This window comes from Ammospiza nelsoni, chromosome 1, assembly GCF_027579445.1.
Source record: "Ammospiza nelsoni isolate bAmmNel1 chromosome 1, bAmmNel1.pri, whole genome shotgun sequence".
NCBI lineage: Eukaryota > Metazoa > Chordata > Aves > Passeriformes > Passerellidae > Ammospiza > Ammospiza nelsoni.
Window position 1 is genome coordinate 101,388,840 of NC_080633.1, and position 25,005 is coordinate 101,413,844.

Below are 25,005 nucleotides of genomic sequence, written 5' to 3' on the forward strand. Positions count from 1 at the left end.
GAAAGTATGTGGGTGTATGTTAAGAAAAGAATGATCTGCACAGCTCTGTCACTTAACATCCTCTGGAAGTGAGGGTGGACGTGATCAAAAAGCATTCACCAAATTAACAGAGATAAGAGGGCTTGCATATCTTTAGCCTATTTCATCTTGCTAAACAATTTCAGTTCAAAACAGTGGGATAATTATTTGCATTAAAATATATTTAAGTCCTACTGACAGCACCAAGAAAACTCAAATGTAATGAATTGGCAGAAGTGTCAAAAAATGTTTACTTTTAAAAGATTTAAAAGGCAAAGTTCATCTCTAACGTCGACATAGCAGAAAAAATTCCAATATTCTATCTTGCCTAAGGATAAATATCCTTTAAAAAAATCCAGCATAGGTTTTTAAAACAAATACTAGATTAATTACAAGAGTACACTTTAAACCAGCCAAAATTAATCCACTGATTTAAAGCAAGAAACCCTAATCTGCATGCTTCATGTGATAGCTGGCATGCTTACAACCAGAGGTAGCTCCGTTCCAAGAAATTATTACCAGTTTCCAAAGTAAAAGGCAATATGAACTTGAAACTGTGTTGTACAAATTACATTCTCCTCCTGACTCCTTTTAAAGAGAAGGCCCTGAAACTTGAATTGAATCTCTTTAACTACAGCAAAACAAATTATGTGACAAGAGTGACAGAACAAAACCATAAACATTTTATGGAAACTTTTAGCAGTTAACTGCAAATGTGCTTTTTTCTCGCCTTTTATCTGCTTTTTAGCAGTCCTATTTATATTTATTATAAAGAGCTTCTTAGATCCTCAGAGGAAAGAAATTGTTCATAATACCTTCTGGTTTTTAACCTATCTATTTCAGGGTATGCAAGGTATACATACAGTCTTCTGTTCACACTATTTAGCTTGTTCTCTGTTCCTCAGCTCAGGTTGCTACCTTCTGCAAACAAAATATCCTGTCTGTGTATGCAGTCTTTGTTGACATTAAAAGAGGTAATCTGCTGTTGACAATAAGTACAAGCCATGGATGAAGCTATGGAGGTGATGAAAAAAAACAAGCAAAGGGCTAAGCTCAACATGGCTGCAGAAAGAGAAGCTGTGATCTCACGGGTGCTGAAGAAAGGGGATTGCAGCTCTTTGCTGCTGTGCAGATGAACACTCACTTCGGAACACTAAATAATGACACTAATAATATTATTTGAGTAGGTGATAGTCTTTGTTCCATAGGTTTCCACTGGCTTCAGTGACAAGGTGCATACATGTAATGATTTATCCATGATCTGTATACTTTTGTCATGGTCACTGAAGCAAAAAACAAAGATTCTCCCTGACTAGTAAGCGTATTACTTTTGCAGAGCACTCAAAAACGGCAAAAACAGCAAATCAACCTGTGATCTTTGGCTTAAGAGATTATAAGAATTAATTGATAATAAAGACAATTCTGAAACACACTCTGCTATGTCTACCTTTTCTCTGGCTGTGATGGAAAATATGTTTTCATGTAGTTTATAAATAGTGGCAATTCATAAAATTTTCAATATCCTTCTCCTGACAACTGCCACTTTTGAAAGTCTGAAATGTCAATATACTTCAACTAAATGGACAATGTGTCTTTACTAAGAGTGTGGTTACTTTCCACACTTATTTACATTTAATTCCATTTCAATTCAGTTTGATTTACACATAAGCAGAAAAACAAGTGAATTTCTTGCTGTCATTTGATGTTCATGTCAAATCTTAATACATAAACTCCTTGGTAATTAAATCTTCTCAGATTTCAGTGCACCTCAATAGTGGTAAAAATGACAAGAACTTCTTTTGTTTCTTGCCTTAAAAAAGACTGGGAATCAGGATCAGTTTGTGTCTCCCAGTCACCTCAGCATCGCGGGATCGCTTTCAGAAGATACCTGGGCAGCAGCCACAATTGTGAAGGAATTCAAAACAGCAAACCCCAAAAGCAACCACACTTTAAAATAAATCATTGTCCTTCAAGGTCTGTGGCCAGGACAATGGCAGTACAGGCTTTAACCTATTGATTTTGCCTTTCTTTAATTCAAAATTAGGGTGTACACTGAAAAATACTTGATGAACAAAAATATTCTAATGTTCAGAAATGATCCTCTAATACATTTTTGGTTTTGTGAGGAGAATCAGTCACTCCTACTTAAAATAATAATTCAGGTTATTAGTCTTCCTGTTGCCATCAAATCTAATATCCAAATTTAGAAATAAAAATCTTTTTATCCTAATAAAATGCAATATAAGTATATGAACTTTTAATCTCAAATTGTAGCAAAAAAGGGCAGAATGCGGCATTTATTATTAATACTTTGCAGTAGTTGACTGGATGCTGGATTGACTGTAAAAAAACCCTCTAATTAATTTGTATTAATAGGTACAAAACTTGGAAGTAATACCAGAAAATGTCAACAGGTTTGGAGACCACAGAAATAACTAAAGTTTTACTTAGCAGCAGCAGTAATAATAATAAATGATAATATCTTTCCAGTTTCACAATGAAAGTCTCTGTGTTGTGTGATGATAATAAATAAGTCAGGCTGGATAAAATGTGAATACCACCTCACTGTCTGGGAAATCAGACTCACTGTATACGACAACAAACATTTAATTTGGTGTTACTATGATGATGTAATACTTAATGTAACATTGAACTTCATTCACAGGCACCATTGTTCATCAGACTTCATCAAATAATTGCCTTTGCAGAATGGAATTAATTATTTTACACTGTAAGCTACGAAAAAAATATACTTTAAAAATGCAAAGTACTTATGAAAAAAGTGAACCTTTTTCCAGATATTTCAAAGTTGAATCTGTTCTTAAAAATATTGAGACAGGAAGGCTTAGAAACAAAAGTTAATATTTAACTTTAAAAAATATTTTTAGATTTTTTTTTTTAAATTTTAAAATTTTTTAAAAATTTCTTTGGTTTTTTTTCTGAATACAACTCCTATTTATTAACATTGGATTATTTCTGATCATGTACAGGATTTCCTATTCGCTCAGCCCCAGAAGTTCTACTGCTAGTTGTTGGGGGCCTAAGTAGATCCCTGAGCTCCTTTCCTGGGATACAAATTTAATTCTTTACTTCTCACTGCTATGAACTGTTTGGGGTCAGTGAGTTTGGAACAAAGGATGGAAGATATATGTTACACTTTTATTACAGAACAATGTTCTACTATAGCAAAAAACTTACTTTATTTTATGCTTGAACATTAGGTTTTTTTGTCTTAAGCAAGCCCATACCAAACACAAACTGTGTATTTTAAGCAAGAAGTCCTGAGCTTCACAGAAGAGCTGTACTTTATACACAAACCACTCCAATTTTAACTTCCAGTTGTTTTCAGTAAAGTCAGAGTATTTATTAAGGAGATAAAAGAATTAAAGAAAACCATGGTACGGGTTTGTAATTTTACAGTTCCAGTAAACATTATAAATTTGAGAAGTTTAGATGTTTTGAGATTTGTTGATTTGGGGTTTTTTTTCTTTTTTTTTTCCCTCTCCCAAACTGTTCTATACTTGTTTGTAGTATGATCCCAGTTCCACTCTCATATTTTTGAAACTACACAGTTAAAATAATAACCGATTATTTCTGAAAGCACAACTGGATTGACTGATCCATCAAAAGCAAACTCACTGCTTACAGAGAACAAAAACAACATAACAAATAACACTTAAGTATTTTTTAGACCTCATGTATGAAATGCTTGTAACTTTAACACTGACTAATCAGAACATTAAGGACTCAGTTTGCTGATTTAATGAAAAACAGACAACTTAAGCCACATCTGCATGCAAACAGGTATTTCATAAGGAAGAAAAGCTATTGATGGGCTTTAGCAGAATCTGCTCTTTGCATGAAAATAGCTCAAATTCAGTATGTGCTGTTAATGCATAGTGTACAGCATGAAAAAATCTGCTGCCACAATAAAAACAGCTCATGGGTTACCTGATTGCTTCTTCTCCCATATATCCTCTGCTTTTCAGCATCAGTTCTGACAATTTTAACCTCTGTATGAAGACTAAGGAGCTGTCAACAGCTGTGACAGCATATGTGTTTGCAGCTGTCCTTCTCTGTCAGCCTTCTTCATTAGCTCTTCAGGAGTTATTAATTCAGGGCAGTAATAAGGTTGCCAGACCAACACAACTTTATTGTTGCCTGGCCTTTCAAAACCTTTCTGTGCTTGTTTAAATATGAAAATGTGTTTTTATGTAAATATGAAAATCTACCAATGGCATCTTAGATCACAGAACACCACAAATGACTTCATTTTTAAAAGTCCAATTGATTTTAAAAAGTTAATACTGATATTAATATAGACTAATGTTAAGTACTGCAATCACAGGTAGTTATAAAAACCTGTGTTCATTCTACCCAAAATGGTAAACAAAGCCCTAAAGTAAAATTTTCAGAAAGAAAAATCAAGTGAAGCTATTTGAGTGGCAATATTCTCGCTTTTATTTTATTTTCAGGTAAAATATTTTCATGTATATTTTCACACTCACAAAATTATGGGAAAAATTGTGAGTTAATTGAAAATCAGAAAATGTAAGGTGATGCTATTTTGTAACTCCTTTGGGCTACATCAAAGGGAAACTTAAACAATTTGTGGTCAAGTAAAGTGATAGCATTAACTGTACAACCCAAGCAAGTTTAACCATATACAAACCATACTTATCAAGTTTTGTTTAATCCAGGATAAAGACTTTCTACAGCCCAACTCTACACTTCACCTCAGCAAGACTCTCAGTCGCTTCAAACATTGAGATGCACACTGTGAAAAGCAACCACCTCTAGGAATCAACACAAGATGGAATTTGAACACCAGATATCAGAAAAATTTGGAATGCTTCACAAAAGTCTATGTAACTTCAAATTCTGAGCAGAAGTATTCATCTTTCTTTATCATGTCTTTATATTATGAATGTGATGCCCTGATTTTTAAAAAGAAAAACCTGAAGGAAAATTAAAATCATCAGACAGAACTCAAACTGCAATATCTGAAAATGTAAAGCAAACTGCAGACCTGATTAATCTACTTTCCCTGTCAATGCCCACATTAACATTTCATTCTTAACAGCTAAATTAAAGAGCTTGCCTGACTAATAAAATAGCTTTAAAAATTATATTTTAAACTCACACACTAAAATCAGCACAAGGGACTGCATTCACACAACTCACCGCTTATGAAATTTCCAAAAAATACTTTGCTTTCCTAAAACATTCTTTGCAAAAGAAGATGAATCTTTTGAAAACTCTCCCCTTTCCCTAAAACCTGTGAAGGGTTTACATGTTCTCTACTAATCAAATGACTCATGTTTGCTGGTAACTGGTGATTATGGCCAAACACTTGACAATGCAGCCCAGGGGTAGGTGACCATCACCCGCTATAAACCTACACAAAACTGATCAGATGAGCTTCATTCAAGACATATTTTATGCAAAGCAACTTCATTTGGCTACATTTTCATGGATGACAAGGGGTAAAGGAATTATACACTGATCATCTTGGTAGTTCCTAGAAAATTCAAAAACTTTAACAGAGAAAACTGACCTTGAGTAAACACAACTTAGCTCATACACCACAGCTACCAGCATAATATGGCCTTAATATGTTCACCCTGATTCACAAAGGACAAAATAAATCCCCATCAATAAAGGATTAAAATTGCAGCAGGTCAATTCCTGTAAACTTTAGCAAATATCAATTAACACATTGCCAAGAATAATAAAAAAAATCCTTTTTGATAGGGCATGCATGCTCCAGTTCCAGTGTTAAAGCACTTCCACTGATTCTACCTTTGAGCAAAGATAATGCCTAATCTGGTCAGACAAAAATCTATCTTGATTCCTGTCACAACTTCAAGGAAGAAAATAAAGTGGACACTTGACTTATTTCTATTTATCAATTTTGTGAAAACTCTAGCTCTAGTTCTTATGATGTATAGAATTAGAAAACATCAGTCAGCCAGGAAATACTTTGTAAAAATTGTACAGTCTTTTATAAAAGTAATGAAAGACCATGTAAAAATTATAAAACAAATCCAGAAAGCTTTCAATTTTTAATATACCAACTAAAAGAACCATCAAGGTTGCATATAACCGAACCTATATATAATGATTTTTCAAAGTAAGTAAAACTCTTGTGGAGGGCACTCCACAGACTCCCAAAGTAACGTTAAAACACTGTAAAGAGAAAACCATTTGTTTTAAGATTTGTATCACTACTAAAGAAAACATTCTGCTTACATTTTATAGAGAGGTAGGTAGTTTAAAAAAACAGACAAAGACCCAGAATATTTCAGTCTAAATATGAAGTCCCCACCTTTACTCAAGTTCTTGGAATTTCAGTCATAAATTGCAATTAAGAGTATGATTTCACCCACAGGAAATCAGTATTTTCATATCTACCTATTTTAAGGGTAATTTTCACAATTAAATGTGTATTAGTTAATTTGTATGCAATTTAAGAATGTCTGTCCAAGCACTTCCATTATGTCATAAATATGCTTAAATTAGCACCACAGGAGTGTCAGTCAGATCGTGCCATCAGTGAAGTTTCTGTATTTCATCAGGAATCTCTCTTTAAAGACTCCTGATAAGGTGCAGTCATTTCCCCACATTTGGCACGCAATGTATCTGAAATCCATCTTCAACTAACACACATTGATTTTTATGACAAAGGTTACATGGCTAATGTCATCCAAAAAAATGACATATCCATAATTCAAATTGCAACACTAAGGGTCTTTAACAACTCATTACCATTCATACTGTCACAAACCCTAAAGCTGTCTCTTCCCTCTTTCAAAGGAGGGTAACCTTTGTCACTCTACAGAATGTGCCAAAATGCGCCCCAGAGCTGCCCACATCAGCATTTTTCCCTTGACAACTATTCTGAAGTAAGGATGATTAGCCCTAAAGTCCTGCATGTCTGCTGCTGAACTCTTGGTTTGGGCTGCTCAGAAGGCCTTACTCCATACATCAGCTATTAATTACAGAATCAGTACTGCTTAGCAGAGGATGCCTGACTGATTACTATCCAAGTATTTATTTTTATATCTGTCCTTATCCAAAAATACTAAATGGGTCAAAATTTATTTCAGCTGGAAACCTAATTTTACTTTATCATTGGCTTAAACTGGAGTAAAATCAAGCCCTGAAGCACAATAGCATTTTTTTCAATCTGCCTTGCTCACAAATCCTCCTGGAGATAAATAACATTCAAACCAAGAAAAATTTAAAAGCCCCCAAAAATCTTGGCATACTTTACATTTGACAAATATTAAACCTATAAATTGAGCTGAGATGAAAACAGAAGGGAAAATACGAAAGTGACACAGAAATATATTTACTTCTAAATCAGCATTAGATTTTTCTTCTTCTTTTAAACTTGTAACAACCTTTTAAATATTTTTTTTTTAATTAGGACTAATAATTGACACTATTTAAATAACACGATGGTATTTTCAGAAAATCTATTTAGTTAAAAAACACATATTAATATTTTTATTTTAAACCAAAATGGACTATGAATTGAGATTTCAAATGAATTAATTAATTGTTTCAAGGTCCACTGGGTCCTATTCTTTTCCCCTCCAAGAAGGTTAAATTTTCCTCTATATAAAATACCAAGCCATGAATCAAATTTGACTAGATATAGCCAGCTTCTGTGAAAAAGGAGAAAATTAGAAAGCAAAAAAAAATGAAAATATCTTCAGCCCTATGAAAAGTCCAATTTAGCCTTCTTTTATCCCAGAAACTCAAAAGAACATATGTACTATAGAGAATTGCAAAGTATATATATCACCATTTTTTAAACTCCTCTAAGGATTAAAATTCAAGAAAAAAAATCCACATAAAATGAGCAACAAATGCCTCAGAACTGCAATACCTGCATAACACTAATACTTCATGTCAAGCTCACATTCCATTTCTAAAAAGAGTTTCTCATTTTCACTAACTTACATCCACCAATTGAGCAATTATGCAATATGTGGGTGTACCTTGCAGTCGTTTTTTTTTAACATCTGCATTCTGTGTTAAATTCTAACTGTACAAGATGCCCGATAATTTTTCTTTATCTTGAACCTTCAAAGTGGTAGGTTTACCAGAGGCAAAACCACACATCAGAGAATATGAGTCATATAACAAAGAAAGGACTCTTCCCTTTCTCCCCCTTGCACCCTGAAGCCATAATAACCTAAAGATGCTCTACTGTAAATGGCTTCTTTGGCAGTATTGATAGCATGTACAACTCAATCATTTAGCCAACAAACAAAGATATTTTTAAGTCCTTACTGTATCCATAACAAATTGCTTTCAGTACCATTTTAAGGCAAATTAAAACTGTGCTACAGCAAAAATAAAATTCAGAATGTCTATGCACTTGCTTTCTTGTCATGCATAAAAAATGAAACATTCTATGCATGTGCCTATAAATAATAACATAACAAGATAAAAATAATGTACGATGCCCATGCAAGTTAATCTGAAAAGTATATCTCATTTGTACACAAAAGATCAGCCTCCACACACAAGTCCCACATTGATTCCATATCAAATTAAAGCAACATTTACATACAAGCAAACCACTGCCCATGCCAACTACAATAGATGAGGAAGCAAAGCACCTCACTTGACCGCTGCTTACGCAGGTTTCCACCCTGAAGTGCAGTACGTATGGGAAACAACACTGAGGCCACTCTAGCCTTTTATTTCCTCTTATATCCTTTTCTGCAGGTAGACAGTAACTCTTCAGATTAACATCCTGCATCTAATTCCACGTAGGAAATCAGCTTTCAACAAAGTCTTATTTGATGTGTCAATATGTAAGATTGCATCAGAAAATTTGAAGAGGACTAAATGCAGAAACAGCATTTAGAAGAAACATTAGCAAATAAATCTGTAACAACAAAACCTTGCACCACTAAAACAGGTGCAACCACCACAGTCTTGTAGGAAAGTTAACAGAGGTGATGCTGGCATAAGAACTTTCTACAACCATCTTCCAAAAAGTAAATAACTCCAATGTTTCAGTAAATCCAAGTGTAGCAACATATTCCCCCTCGAAGCAGAATAAATCAGTGGTTTCTATTCTTACCTGTGTATAGTCAAAGTCAGAAAGAGGAGCTATACTCTTGATGTAGTCCATTCGAAATTGGTTTTCTGGGTTGGCCAATGGAACTGGGGGTATTAAAGTGCTCATAGCTGAAACTATAGTCTAGAATTGGATAAAACAAAAAAAAAAAAAAACAAACGCATTAATCTGGATACAGATCAATTGAAGATAATCCAATCTGATCAGCAAAATGGGATTTCTCTCATCAATCTTGGAAAGCATAATCCTTATAATTTCCAGTACAAACAAGCATGTAAGAACAGTATAAAGTGTGTTCTTACCACAATCGCATCTTTCACGTTTTTCCGAATGTCCAGTATTTTCTGTTTCTTTTCTCTGCATTAAAACAGAAATATGAACACTTTGAGTTTTTCTTCCAAAGCAGTTCAGTCACTTGCATTGAATTTTTTTTTTCACTGATCGCTTGTTTATCTACTCTTCAAACATTAAAACATACTAATAGTAAAAAAAAAAAAGGCAAGACAAATACATTTTACCCTTATCCATTCTCTTGCTAGTATAAAGAGCAATGCACATTCATCCCTAATATATTTTTTTAAATCAGTCAATCACAGCCACATCTGCAAAGCTTCCCCTGATGGAACTGGAAGTCATTCTTTTATTTCTACAGCATGATGTAAACATGCTCTAAATTAACAACATGTAGGTGAAGGCCAACAAATATCTAAAATGAATGCTATGGATTAATAATGATTTCTGGAAAAGTGTTCTTTAGAGAGAAAATTATGTAGCCTCACAAAACAGGAGGATTTCTAACAAATAGGCAAAATTAGTTTCAGTTTTATGCTAACCCCAGCACCGGAAAAACAGCACACAGTGTCATCTGATTATGATTTGACATGTATTTTTATATTACAGGCAGATGCAATATTTGGTTATTTGCTTCTATGTAAAAAGTAGTCGCCATGTTGTTGCTACACAGGGGCCTGTCAAGCGCTGCAGTAGCAACAGTGTAAAATACAGTAAAAAGGGGCCAGAAGGAGAAAATGCAAACATACAATAGCAGCAATTTCCTTATTCTCACTCCCCTCCCTCCCGCACAACACAGTGTCAAGCCACCAAAACACAGGGGATGAGAGGAGAAATTTCCTAGCGTACTGTGTGTTAACCTGTTTCCAACATTTAAGGAAAAATAAGTCACAAAGTGTCAATAATTCTTACTCTGAATTAAATCCATTGACATGTAGGATTCGCATTTGTTTCACAATAGTGCTTTTTCCTGACTCACCAGCCCCTAAAAGAGAAAGAAGGAAAGGGAGAACATTGTGATACACGGTTCAGGCTGGGTGGTCAGAGAGTTTTTTTGGTTTGCTTTTTTTTTTTTTAAGGTTTTTTTTTGGACGCGACAGCATCTCCCACCTCGGCAGCATTTCTGTATGTGTGCATCCATGTGGCTCAGGCGATCTGTGGACGCCTCGCTTATTGCTCAATAAAGCAGCCCACATTTTCCATGGCCAAGGCGCACGCCGCATCTCCCCTCCCGGCGGGCTGGGGCTGCTGCCCCCTGCTCGCCCCGCTCGCCCCGGCCCCCACCTCTGCCGCTTCCTCCTTACCCAGCAGCAGCAAGCGGTGTGTCGCTTTATAAGCCAGCCTCTCTTTCTGCAACTGCTTCTCTATTTTTTTGTTGGCTTCTCGCTGCGCTTTCTCATCGATACGCTGATCCTCCGTTTTGCTGTTGCCCAAACACCCCATAGCCGCTGCTCAGGGTGGATGTCAAATGGCTGCCTTCTCAGATTTAGTATTTACAAGGGGGAGGGAGCGGGGGGGAGGCAGAAGACAAGTCTTTATATCCGTGTGTGTCCCTGCGACGGTTTCTCTCCGCTTCTTCCCACCCGGCTCGCTCACATAAAATGGTCTCTGGCCGCTTTCCGATCGCAGCGGAGTTGGCTGCTTCGCTCCCCACCAGAGATGCGGAGAGCAGGCGGCAGAGGTAACCCTGCCCCGGCGGGGAGGGGGTGGGGGGAGAAAGCTGTGCAAAAATGCCTAACATGCAACGAGAGGGAGAAAAGGGCTCCTCCTGGAAACCAGCCGGGTGCCGCTCTCCGCTCTCCCTCCCCACCGCGCACACAATCCCTATATTTCTCTGTAAAGGTCTATTTTTGTCTTCCTAACTCAGCACTGCCTCTTTCTGCGAGACCAGGAAACAGCCCCGCTACCAGCCCAACGCGCAGGGAAGCCGAAGGAGAAAGGTAAAAGCCGGACGGATCTACCTGGATCCTGCGGGGCCGGGGCCGGGCGGCGCCGCGGGGTCCGCGCCCCCCGCCCGCCCCGCCCGGCGGCCCCGGCCGCGCTGCTGCCGCCAAAACCCGGAGCTGGCACCGCCGCCGCGGGACCCGCGGCCTCCGGACCCCCGCCCGCGGCCTGCCGCAGGGGCAGCGAGCTGCGGGACGCCGCGCTCGGGCACCGGGGGGGCTTTCCCGACCTTTCCCCGCGCTCCTCGGCGGTACTGGAAGAGCCTGGCCGCTACCGGAGCGAGGGTTGGCACTGCCGGGTGCCCAGGCTGGCGCAGGTGATGGCTGCCATCGTGACCGCCCTGCGGGAGCAGCGCCGGGAGGCAGCTCCGGGCACCGGCGTGTGGGAGCGGCCGGGGTCTGCCCGCCTGAACCCCGACACACAGAGCACGCGTGTGCACAAACACCCTGCCTCGACTGCTTAACCAACAAAATGTCCCTTGCCACACAAGTAGTCACGGCAGCACATGGGCCGTCTTTTCCCTTTGAATATTCCACACTGCATCAGCTAAACCAGAAAATAAAGCTATCCAAACAGCTCATGGTAATGTGCAATACGAACATGATAATATGCACGTCTAATATCACTACAACAACAAATGTCGACAAGAAACCGTATCTCTGTTCCTTCATTTGCCTCCATTTTAGATCATAAAATGAAACTTCAAGCTAGACAACCCTATAGGCATTCCTTTTTGCTTCAAATCTCTTGCCTTGCAAACTGGCACCTCAGTGCAAAAGCAGCAGTACAGCACCTGTCTCGTCCTAAACTCCCCCTGCATAGAAACCACCTGCACTGCTCAGACGTGATGCTTGATGCAAGAACACAAGAACACCAGAAAAAGAATGGATGTTACTCTGCAGTCCCCAAATACTTTCAGCTTTTATGTCCAAATACCCATACTTTCAAAGATGGCTTACTGAAAAATTAATATTTTGATAGATACATACGTGTGCAAATTCCTGGTCACAACTAAAATCAAAGAGAGATTGCCATCAACTTCAATCAAACAAAACAGTATTCTAATCTAAAATGTATTGAAAAGTATGTAGCAAAAAGAAACTAGATTTTACAAGCAGAAGGATTTAGTTTGTTTTGGTTTTTTTCAATGGCTCCCTCACTCAGCTGGGAAATGCTGAATCAAGGAAGAGAAACTGGTACTGTCTAATTTGAGCACACATCAGAGGAAGGTGAAAAGGGCAGAACCCAGAAAGAAAATGAACAGGTACTGCTCCACCTGTGGTTGGGTATGCGGAGTTTTCAGAAGACTATGGAATTCAAGTGCCAGATATGTGGTTTTATGGTACTGCTTGATCTTGACCCTGGAGGCTGTTTTCATCTGCCTTCTTACATAGGTGGAGGGAGCTGGGCTAACACACTACAGGATTGACAGGATCTGCCAAGTCAAAATATGCATTTTTAAGTGTTTCTGAGCTGCATTTTTTTTAGGACAGACTGCTTCTTTTTCCTATTGACATTTTTCTGTCTGGAGAGACAAAAAGCACCTCAGATAGAGATAGGTTTGGAAGCACAGTTCAGGGTGACTGCTGGTTTTGGAGGCTGTCAGACACAGGATATATGATGAATAGCTTTTGTGAAGAGCAGTCATGTTTGCTCCCTGCCACAGCACTATGAGAGCCTAAACTGAATGGCTTGGTTAGAAATCACTAACTGGGTCTGAATTTTCATAGTCCTTCAGTGTCAGAAGCCGTAATTTATGATGCCCAAGATGTGTGCAGCCATATTCATTACCTGTGTAAATACCTCAGTTTGAGACCTAAGTCCCAAGCCTGGCTCGTGTCAGTCAGTCTGCAGGAATCTACCTTGCTTCTTCCCCTCCTCTCCCCAGCAATTTTCCTCTTTCATGTACTAACACTGGGATTTTTGGTGCAGACTTGTTCCCAGCTTTGAAACGGCTCAGTGCCAATAAACAGAATTTTACAGGATCCTGGTATATCCTGCTTTTACCTTTCTCCAAAAGAGGGAAAGTGTTTCTCATTTCCTCTCTCCCCCTCGAAAAACCCCATGACCCCTTTGGGTCTCTTCCTCCTGAGAAAAGATCACACAGTTCAAGAATGATATGCACAAGCAACCTGTGCCCAGAAAGAACTTCTAGCTGTAATTATATTCCCAACCCTTCCTTTGCTTTTCCCAAACACGGCACTTATCCCAACATAATTGAACTACAAAATCCTAGAAGCAATAAACAACAGAGAAATTTTCACCCCCTTTGGACATAGCTCTTTTTTTTTTTTTTCCAGAGAGAAACCATAGCTATCATATATGAATATGTCTCTTCTGCATACAGATAAATCTAAAACTCTATAAAAGGTTGCAGCGGTGCTGCATCACCAAACCAACTTCCAGTACAAACTGTACACAGGAATAAAAACAAAATCCCAGACAAAGAAAAGAAGACTTTTCCTGGTTTTCCCCTCTCTTCTGAGGCAAACAATGTGGGACCCTCCTTGAGTTCCTGAAGGATGAACTATTTCACATTGCTTCTGTACAGCAACCCTGCAGACCATTTGCAGCCCATCTTCCCTTTACATGGCCTCCTTTGAGGGTTTGGATCCATTTTTTAAAAAAGAACAAATGGAAAGATGGAGGTAATGAAAAGCATAGGAGGGACCTAAGTCACTGGTAAAGAGATTCTTCCAGCTTGTCAGTCTTCCTGCCTCAACTTTCACAGGGATCTCTGAACTCTCTGCTGACACTACCCTCAAGTATGGGCACTCTCCTAGGTGAGTAACACTGGTGCCCTGATCTCTGCTTCTCCTCACTGACCTCTCTTTTTATGTAGCCTACTGCTGGCAAATCAGGATATGCAACTCACTAGTGGTCGAGTTTTTACTCCACCTCAGCATCAAACTTGGGAGGAAAAAAAAGAGAAAAATGAATTGTAACTGCATAGGCATGCAAGAAAAATAATTCTTTCTCTCTAGTAATAAATTACTGGTAAGTTTCTCTCTCTGTAGATGTCAAATATTAACACAAAAGTACACACTCTGTGGAAGGCTACATTTGGAGTTTTATAAGATATGTGAACCAGGAACCAAAAAAAGTATGGCTCTGTGTTAAAAATACTGACTAAGGGTTAGGAAAAAACCAGCATGTACTTTGCAGAGAAGTGAACATCACACTCAAAACCAAATCTAACCTTCATCCTTTTGTTTAAACCCATGAGCTCAAAAAAGTAATTACAATTTTTTGAGAGGGGCTCATCTGTTTTAAGAAGCAGGATGGGAGACATGCCAGAAAAGATGAGGTATGCATTTGCACAGTGACTGTGGACCTGATCCCAAATTGCCTTCATGTCCATTGATTAAGGACAAATTCACTGGTGCAGAAGAGGGTCAGGCAACGCTGACAGGCCTGAGTAGGTCCTTGGCTCCTTGACACAGTTGTTTCCCAAGCCATACTCCTTTACTTGGCAGCTGCCACTGTGTAACTCACCTGACAAACCAACTTCTCTTGTGCCCACTCCTCTCCCATCTTTGTGCAGCACAGGGAGCAAAAGGGAGAAAGCAGCAAAAGGCAGAAAGCAGGTGACATGATAGAGTAGAAGGCTGTGGGCTTTTGATAATAGTCTGAAGAAAAAGAAAAGTTTTTCACAGAAAAACTGCAGGCAGCAGTCCACCGAAATGACAATGATAGCCTTTAGCCCTGAGAAAGCATTTGTGAAGGAGAGGATTAGATCTAGCAGGAGTCAGATGCTCCTTGGGAAGCTTGTGTAGAAAAGCATCAGGTGAAAAGCAGATTTGCAGTATGATTACACTAAAGAAAGAAGACTATCCTCTTTGATTCAAGCTAGTTATTCCTCATCCAAGCTAGTTATTCCTCATCCATGTCCCAAAGAAAGCAGAGGGAACAGGGAACTTCTGCTATGGCCATCCCATCAGCTCAGGGCTTCCCTTTAGACCCTTACTGGTAAAATAATTTGAGTGTTTACTCTTGTCTTTTCTGACTAGAAATTCCTTATCTGTGAAGAGAGACTCACATGGCATCATTGCACACAGGTCCATCTGTTGGTACCAGAGGCAGAAGCAGATGATTGAAACTAACACAAATCCAGCAACGTCCTAATAGCATTTAAAAGACCAAGCAATCTCCTGTGGTTTAAATATTCTTACATATTACAATGAAATAACATTGTTAAACAAAATGACACAGATGCATTTGCAATAAGCAAAGGAATAAGTTTTTGATGAATTTGCAAGACAACAGTATTATAGGATATGTTACGTTTTTGGCAAAAAAGGAGGCACTTTTCTGTCAGTATCCCAGTTTATGAAGAATTTTACTGGGATGGACACTCCAAGGGCACTTCCCCAACTTTCCCTCCCACCCGCTTAACAAAGGAATGCATTCCCATTTTAAGGCAGTGGAAAATTAGTTCTAATCAGTTGTTTAGGGGAGTCATTAGAATTAAACAGATTAAAACCAGGCAAAGCACGCTAATATTGCCCTAATTTAGAAGTGAATTAATCAATAAATAAAGAAGTCAGCTAGAATTATAGCTGAAGTTACCACTTTCAGAAAAGGAGTCAAACCTATACAGGAGACATGTCCTGGATTCTCTGCAACATGCTGACTAACATCTTGCACAGCTGTAATAGTAAAGCCAGATCATCTGTCTGCAGTTTGTAAAAGCTTTTGTATGTCACATAAAATTTTGCATTTAATAATAAATGCTCAGGTCAACTATCGTGATCTCACTAGCTGGACAGGAACAAAAAACTGGAAGGAAAACTAACTTGTGAGACACTGAACATCCATGTGATGTGCCTTAACCTCACCTTTAACTCCAAGGCACACCTCTGAGCAGGACTCTCACAGTCATAGCGTGCCTGCCTCCACTCCTGGTCTTTAGACAACATTCTGCTGAGCTAGATTTTCTCTACATTTACCCCAAACACATCTGACCTGTGATCTCCTTGTATTATCCCTCTATCTTGATATAAACTCAGAGATACTTTTTAGTTTCCTCTCAGTTGTTTTAACTTCTCTGCTCAAGAAATTAAGTTTTAGCTACCCCAAGAAATGGTTGATTTTCAAAACAAAAAAGGAAGTACATGTTAAAAAAGTTATGCTCTAATTCCTGTGAGTGCCTGAATAGTTAGTGGTATCTCTCCACAGAAAATTCTTACAAATATAGAAAATCACTGCATACAAGTACCTTAGCATGAAGTGGGGAATTCTGTAACTGGTTCTTAACCCTGTTTAAGGATCCCAACATGCAATTACACACAAGAGCAGTCATTAAAAATTCGCTTCAGGAAATAATGTTCCCAGTAAGTTGGTAGCCTTGTGCACTCACAACCTGATTTACATAAATAATATTTACCACAGAAATACAGCTTTTGCTTGACTGCATGACTAGCAACTCCAGATAAAATATCAAAACTTACTGAATAAACAACAACCCAGTATTTTTCTCCTTATGTATCTAATTTTTTAAACTATACATCTGCTTGTAACAAATACCTGTTGAGTCATGTTCTGCTTGGCCTTTTGTGATCTTAAGTTTCCTATAAGTATTTCTGGGGTATATTTGTGCAAAGCCGATGATCTCTGGATTAAATAGCTCTCACATATTTGCTCATAATTGAAAAGACATGGCTTGTTGACCCACATGGTCCTTTCCACAACAAGGTTTATGTTACAATTAAACTTTAGGCTTTCATGACATGAATTTATTTTTTTTCTCTGGAGAGAGAAAATGGTCAATATGAAGACTAAGCAGATACATTACATATTTAGACATACACTATTCCATCTGCATACCTATGTGGCAGAGGGGGAAATACAATCTCTAAGCGTAATAATCTCCTGGAAAGTAAGTCTATTTTTTTCTCTTTTTCTACTGTTTACTTACTTTATTCACTGCTAGTCTCAAATACTATTCTGATAGAATGAGTTCATGAAATTCAAACCCATATGATTTTACTGATCTTATTTTTACTAAAACCCAAAAGTTTTTTCTAGCATCTACTGGGCTGCTTGTATAACATGGATTAGATTCTTTGGAGCAAGTATTTCTCACAGGATCATTTCACTTGGGGTGAAAGGTGATAAAAGCATTCGTGCACAAAGGAGAAGGGGGAAAGGTTGAAAAGTCCACAGAACTTGCAGACATTTTGGAACAAGCTATTTAATAAGTTACTGAGGAATCAGTATTTTCTCACATACTTTGGGAAAGAAGTAGTTTGTTTTTACAATAAAAACACACAATGTGAGAAAATTTCCTATACTATGGTAACATTTTCGCTAGGTTTAAAGTTTCAGATTTATTAACAATGGTGCCATGTTTCTGTACAATCTGCATAATTGTAGGCTTGCTTTTGGTTGTTTTTTGGTTTGGGGTTTTCTGCTTTGTTGGTTTGTTTGTTTTTTAAGGAGACCCATTCTAGCTTGATGCCTTGCAACCTCCTTAAAATTTTAAATCCTAATGCCCCAATGATGCAGCACAATGCTATGCAGAACTAGTAGTTTAGGAATAGAGAGATTAGGAATAGCACAAGTGCAAAAGGGGTTTAATCCAGCAATTTCAGCTAATGCAGCTGCTCAGACACTGCACTGTATGTTTTAAAACACTGAGAAGGTTTTAGAAAGCTTATATCTGCTTGGAATATTTAACAACTTACAACAACACTTACATCGACAACCAATTTGCCTACCAATCCTAAAACATTTAAAGGGCTTTAAACCTACCCATATGCAGACTCTTCCTGCTCAGAATCAGCTACACACAATCTGCCACCCACATCACTAAACACAATGACAAGATTACGCTTCCATGTCTTTGCAGCCTATTCTTCACACTATGCAAATCTTCAGGAGCTGCATTTCTGATCCCAATGCAACAGCACAAAAGCTGTTGTCGTAAGAAATGGTTTAATCTGTCAGCAACACTGTCACCACAATTACTACCACTAATAAAGATATGATCATAATCTGCCACTTAAGGATCATTAGGTACATTATGACTATTGTATTCTATTACATAGTTCTTTTACATGGACACTAATTGAGAACACTTGATTTAAATAAAATCAAGTACTATAAATTTTCATTGACAAATGTGCTTTTAACCTTTAGACAGTGTAGGGTGCTGCTTGCTGATGTAGGGAAAACCAGCTATAAAAAGGTTAACCCTGAAAAATGTTTATCAGAAATACAAACCACTGTAACACTGTATACAAAGAGGAGAGCTTGGAAGAAGGACACAAGGATGCTCTGTCTGAGCATGCAAATGACTTACATTAAGCTAGGTTAAAACTCCTCAGTACCATTCACATGCTTGTGTCCATGCAACAACTTACAGTGTGTTTGGGAATGGACAGCTGTATGTTCAGAAAGATTCAAGGTTTGTATCTGTAGAAGGCACAGAGTGCATGACAGAAATTTATTCAATGTAATTATTTTCATATAATTTTATTGAGGCTGCAGAAACTATGAAAAAATAGCAAATGCCTAAATATGAGTTGTATATTCACCTCAGATGCAGCTCTTCTGCATGTGTCATAGAGTCCTCCCCTCTGAAAGCTTAATTTCTCAAAATATTTCATCTCATAATGACCATGAGCTGTCAGAGTGACCATGAAAACAAATCAAAAGTAATCAAGGATATGCCCTCCCCACCTTGCCAAATTGGAGGCCCAGAACATATCAAACAAGATATTCCTCACAAAGAGAAAAATATTAACATTGTAGGAATTTGTGGAAAACACAATCAACATGGGTCACCTCCCTTGAAGATAAAGGAACACAAATTGGCAGAGGAACAGAGAAGAGGGATGAAGGAAGTTAAACTGGATGGCTGGTAGCAGAGACTAGGAGGAGCAGGATTTATCAGACTGGGATCACTGTGTTTGCCTTGATGACCAGGTGAAGCACACAGCACACCATGGCTTCCCTTGCTGTCCTGGGCACAAGGGCTGCAGCTTCCTACTACAGCAGGAGCACTGCAAAGGGCTCCAATTGTTGTATCCACAGCTGTGGGTCAGGACCACTGGCTTTGCCTTACAGAAATCAAAATGCATGTTGCTGCTTTCCAGAGAAGTACCAGAGAGCTTTCCCATGACTAAAGAAAAAGATTTAGTATATTCCAAACTGAACTGTTTCACCTAATTTAATAATTCTGGCTTGAGATGCTGCAAGCCATGTGTAAATGAGACAGAAAAAGAAATTAGTTTCCAGCTGCCAAAAGAGCCTGGATCTGGTAAGAGCATGACTGGAGAAAACATCACCAATTCCAGCTCAGAGAGTAGTGCAACTGTCTCAGGGGAGAGAGGGCACCTGGGCATCCCTTTCATCATGCTTCCACTTTATCATGGTGAGCTGCTGTTTCTGCTGTGGAAGTCCAATCCAGCAGAGGGAAAGGAGGTAGAAGATGGCAGGCATCCACACACCTTTTGGAGCCTGTTCCTTCTATTGTGTCAGCAAACAATAGCCTCCTGCTAATCTGCGAATCTCCTCAGGCTCCCTTCATGCCTTTACCATACTGCTTCCCCAGCCCCAGTTACCTTCTCTGCTATTTACAGCTCTCTGAACAGTCAGATTGCTTCTCTGTACGCCCTGCAAGAAGGTAAGTTGAAAAGAGAAAAAGATGTCACTGAGTCAAATGCCCACATTTTCCAGTTTAACTTGGATACTTTCCATATGCTATCTCTGAAAATTTTATGTGATTTGCAGCATGAGCCAATGGCTGTCTTCTGTTAACTGCACAGAGCACACAGCCAAAGATTAACAAAAAACTGGTGCTGTGGCAAAATACTTCCAGTACTGCCAAAATCTGTGTTTCTTAGTAATTTCAATTGCCTGTGGAATCCTGAATTAGTGTTAGTATACAACGGACAATTTATGGCATGCTGTTGCCATGAACCTGTTGAATGGGTATGAAGCCATGAGCAACCTGGTCTAGTGGGAGGTGTCCCTCCCCTTGGCATGGGGGTTGGAACTAGAGGGTCTTTAAGGTCCTTTCCAACCTAAACCATTCTATGATTCTTTTCTGTGCCTTTCTGGAAAATACTGAGTGGATAGACTGCACTTCAAAAATTTAAAATATCAACAGACAAAAAAAAATTACAAACACTACATAACTATTAAAGTTTGGCTTGTTTTTAGTTATACGATCAGATTTTCAGAAATAAATCTTAGCAGATGATTGTTCTAACTGTTATTGAAACCATGATGGTAACTTACAAAGTCATGCTTTATACTGAAAAATACTCCAGAAGTATTTGGATTACTTATAAACTAAACAAACCAATGCCATATTATCCATATACAATACAAAAATAATGTAATTTTTTTACAGCTTCCTCTCTTCCAAGTGTACACTACAGTGTTTTTTAATATAAATTTTTTATTTACCTGGCACATGAAAACCCTTACCCTTGGGTTTTGTTAGGTATTCCAAGTTTATGCTTGGAATATGTTCACTTTGACATTTTGGGGTTTACAGATCAATTATAAGAAGAGAAAATTCTGCTGTGGGCCACACAGAAAATTTGCTATAATCATGCACAGTGATGTTACATGATGTTACATGCACTAAGAGTTAAAACCCTGCACATTATGCAAAACTTTACCATCAGTAACAATTTAAGCAACTGCAGCACAAAGAGCTGAATCTTATAGTAATCAAATGTGGGGTGCAATGCCACAACTAAAATTATTCTGACACAGATGTTTAAAATCTAATTACAAAAAATATTGGATTATTATCTGATCAATCCCTCCCTTGAAATGCCTTTTTCTCTTCCCAAACTCTAAAAGAATTCAAGGTAAGTTTATCTAGAGATCTAACAATCAGTGCCCAGAAATCACTGTGAAATGGAAGTAAAGGTTACTAGCAGGAAATACAGCTGAGCAACTGCATTGCATGGCAGCAAGCCAAAATTAGTGAAATCTCATTGATGTGTAAATAACTTGGAAAGCAAAGGTGCAGAGCTGGTGACCAATCAAACTTGCTGGTCACCAGCAAGTGACAGAGTTTCTGCATGCAGTTTAACAACTCTGGGGATGATTAATCATTTTTAGTGGTATTATAGAACCCACTTTTTTTCTTAAGAATTAATGCTAATACACTTTAATGCTTTTCTTCACTTAAAAGGAATAGTTCTTTCAATACAGTGCTGTACAGTTTAGTCCATAAGGCATCCAATGACCTCAAGCAATGAGAAAACCCATATGAGCAAGCAATTCATATCTTCAATGTATTATGAAATCAGCTCCAACTTCTGTGATGCTTCTCGAAGATGGAAGAAGAAAAATGCTTCAACTGTAAACTACTCTATATCTATTCACTACAGGGATTGTGACAATACATTATCCTCTGCATTATTTTTTTGGTATTTTAAATTCCTCCCCCTCTAAATTCTACCACAATTGCAAGCTAGGACAATTTGAATAAAATGCCTTATGTGTACTGATGCTAGTACATATGAAAATTAGCATTTACCTATCAACCCACTGAGGCAAGCCTGAATTTCCCTTAAAATAAAAATGAAAAGCAAGCAGCATATCAGAGCTTCCCTCTTCTCCATGTAGAATTATGTAATTTAAAACCTAAGGTAATAGGTATGTTATGTGCACACACACAAATTTTCTGTCTCTTAGTATGAAGTTACCTCTCCATTCAAAGGTAGTGATATAATCCAATTCATCAACTTTTTCATGGGCTCCTCACCATCCAAATGTGGATGGAGTGTTCACCTTTACTGGCTGAGTTTCTGTGGAGTCTGATGAAACTGCCTTGAGATCCGAGGCCTATAAAGACTGCCCTACTTCAGAATTTTTTTTCTCCAAATGACCCTATGCCAGATAGGGAATATTTGAAATCTGTACATATTTCTATAAAGTGAACAAGATCATGCATATGCCTAAATTAAACTGTTTTAGGTAAACACCTGCTTGAAACTTTAAAAGGATCACTGTAGAGTGCTGCAATGAAGTTATAATTATCATTATGAAATTTAGCCATCATTCTGCAGGTATACCCCTATTTGTGCTGCATTTTTGGTACTTTTATTTTTGAGCTCTTTTTCACTACTGATGCCAACTTCCACAGCTTGTATTAAAGAGCTGTTCATATCAATCCATTTACAAAGCAGGCATACATGTCCTCAAAAATCCTGAGAGGCAGAATACAGACAGACCTTTAAATCAAGAGCAGGCAAACTTATGATAACACACCACTTTCCAAAATGAAAGTTTGCAGAATCTGCTAATATATTCAATTTATTGGAATCCATCTGCAAATGCCACAGGTTTTATCATACATTTTCAGTGTGCAAGGCGGACCTTGCTCTTTGATACTCCATTTCTGGGGGGAAGAGGGTGGCAGGAGAAGAAAGATCTGTATTTTCCACATAAAAATGCCAGAGGACTTAGGTTTGAGCTACTCAAAGTCAATCTACATTGAGCAAGACTGGTTACGCTGCAAAATGAGAGCCCAGTGATTAGATGAGCTACGTGAAGAAGCTGTTCCCTCACTGGGCTGCATGCCAGTTTTAATCTTTAGCTCCTGACAGGTCAGACAGCCCATATAAGAATTATTTCAGGTGTTTTGAGAGGCATGGCAGAGCTGGGTACACAGCACAATTTTCCTTTGAGCTTGAAAAATCTGCAGCCAACAGGATTCAGCGCCACAGCTCACAAAACCTACACAGACATCAGTGGGGGTTCATATAACTTTCCACAGCAACCCAGAGAAAGTGCTGATAGGAACACAGCTTGTTTCATTTCAGACAGCAGCTAGGCAAGGTGAGGCAGCTGGAGCAAACTGAATACATCCTGGTCTACAATGACTCTTGTCATACCACTGACATTTTTATCAAGATAGCTATCTTTAGAATAGGAAGTCAGTGCATTAAGCAATACCACCTTCCTTTTCTTTCTGTGCCCTGATCTCCCTCACTTGCTTTCCAAGTCTCATTGTCAGGACTAACCCATCATTTTATGAACGATTACATTCTCTAATTATTATAGATGCCTTCTTTGATAAATTTCTTTCTTCCCCTTGCCCCCCAAACCACCCCTCTGCTCTGTACTCTCTGGTTTGAGGCCTCTTCAGTACCTGCCCTCCATCCACTGCAACAATCAACGCCAGCAGCATCAGTTTTGCAGGGAATCATCCAGATGATTTCAAAAAGTTCTGTGAGAACCCAAAACCATCATAAAAGAATGGTATAAACTTTTAAACCCCCTCCCTCTGACTTTTCAAGCTTATAAGAGCTGTCAGCAGCAGTCTCTTTTCCTCTTTGATACAGATGATACACATTTCAGAAGACTGCACTGAATATGTAATTACATAAAGATAGGAGCTAGCCCTTTGAAACTCTCCTTCCTGATTTATAGGGCATAAAAACCTCTCTCAAAAGAAGCAGTAAGACTCCTGTTTCCTGAAAAACTCCTGCTCACAGATCAGTACATAAAATTCTAAAGTCCCACCCCATTTCTCAGTGCCTCTTTTATGCAGCAGATTAGGTTTTGAATGATCTTGAACAACAAAAAAACAGGCATACCCTACCCTCAAATATACTTTTCAAGAAAAACTTGATTAAAGCTGGTGAGGGAAGAACTTGGGACATTGTGATCAGAAAGGAAGGCATAAACTGCAGGTCTGATGTTAATAGAACATGTTGTAAGGTATCTACTGTTCCTGAAAAATCAGATGTGAAAATATGGAAAGCTAAACATGTTCATTTTTCCCCCTACAAAGAAATATATATTAATTTTAAAAAACTTTGTGCATTGTTCAGTACCTTATCTATATCTTAGCAGCAATGACAATCAGGATGTTTCAGTTGAAGGACTGAACCAGTAACCTTCAACCTAAAACTGAAGGCCCCGTGACCAACCTTAGAGACATATTGACATTGTTATTTTTAAAATGCACTTTATGTCATATATTTCATTACAAACTTTTCGATTCCAAGTGTGCAACAGGGAAATAAATTAAACATAATAAACATGGAGATGACCTCAGAGTTAGAGCATAGGAGGGACTTGGCTGTGGAACAAACAACTTCTGGAGATGTTCCAGGACTACAAACTCCCTTTTTTTCAGTTAGATGATCTAATGGACCCCGTGATGATCCAGCACAACAAACAAATTGTCTGAGGACATGCCAAGTAGTAAAAACAGTAAAACATGATTTTTGCCTCTTAGCACTAGGAATTCACTCTCATTAAAAGGGAGCTCTTCTGCAAAAAAAATCCAGTACTGTAATACACAGCACTGTGTTTCACACTTATGATTATAACAAGATCCTCTTGTCCTAAGAACTGAAAAACTTTGCTGCAGGACATTAAAAGGTTTAACAGAGGGACTACCCGTCATCAACACAGGGCAGTGGTTGGCAGGCTTCCAAGCAGTCCCACTTCAGACAGTTTGAAACCAAAATCAAAGCAAAATCAACTCCTAAACAGGATTATCTAAAGACTCATCACTGTGTAAAAATAGCTCACGTGTTTGATGCTCAGTCATGAAAACACTTTACAGAAACCTGAAAAAAAAGTGTACATACACACACACATAAACTCTTTTCTGATGGTAATCACACACATGTAGAATTTAAAACAACAAAAGATACCCAGCA

General features: G+C 38.3%; 1 protein-coding gene across 2 annotated transcripts in view; it reads right to left on the bottom strand.

Annotated features, from left to right (window-relative positions):
- The window catches only part of GNAL (G protein subunit alpha L), a 182,678-nt gene that overhangs the window by 105,354 nt on the left and 52,319 nt on the right, over positions 1 to 25,005 (bottom strand). The window contains exons 1-4 of one of the 2 annotated variants that reach the window (XM_059489658.1): positions 10,717 to 11,208; positions 10,325 to 10,397; positions 9,424 to 9,478; positions 9,125 to 9,244 (exon numbers count right to left, since the gene is read on the bottom strand). In XM_059489658.1, the coding sequence (XP_059345641.1) occupies positions 9,125 to 9,244; positions 9,424 to 9,478; positions 10,325 to 10,397; positions 10,717 to 10,855 (387 nt within the window). In that variant the 5' untranslated portion in view covers positions 10,856 to 11,208. Of the gene's footprint in view, positions 1 to 9,124; positions 9,245 to 9,423; positions 9,479 to 10,324; positions 10,398 to 10,716; positions 11,209 to 25,005 lie in introns of those variants that run through there. The other variant, XM_059489650.1, reaches the window with a different exon arrangement.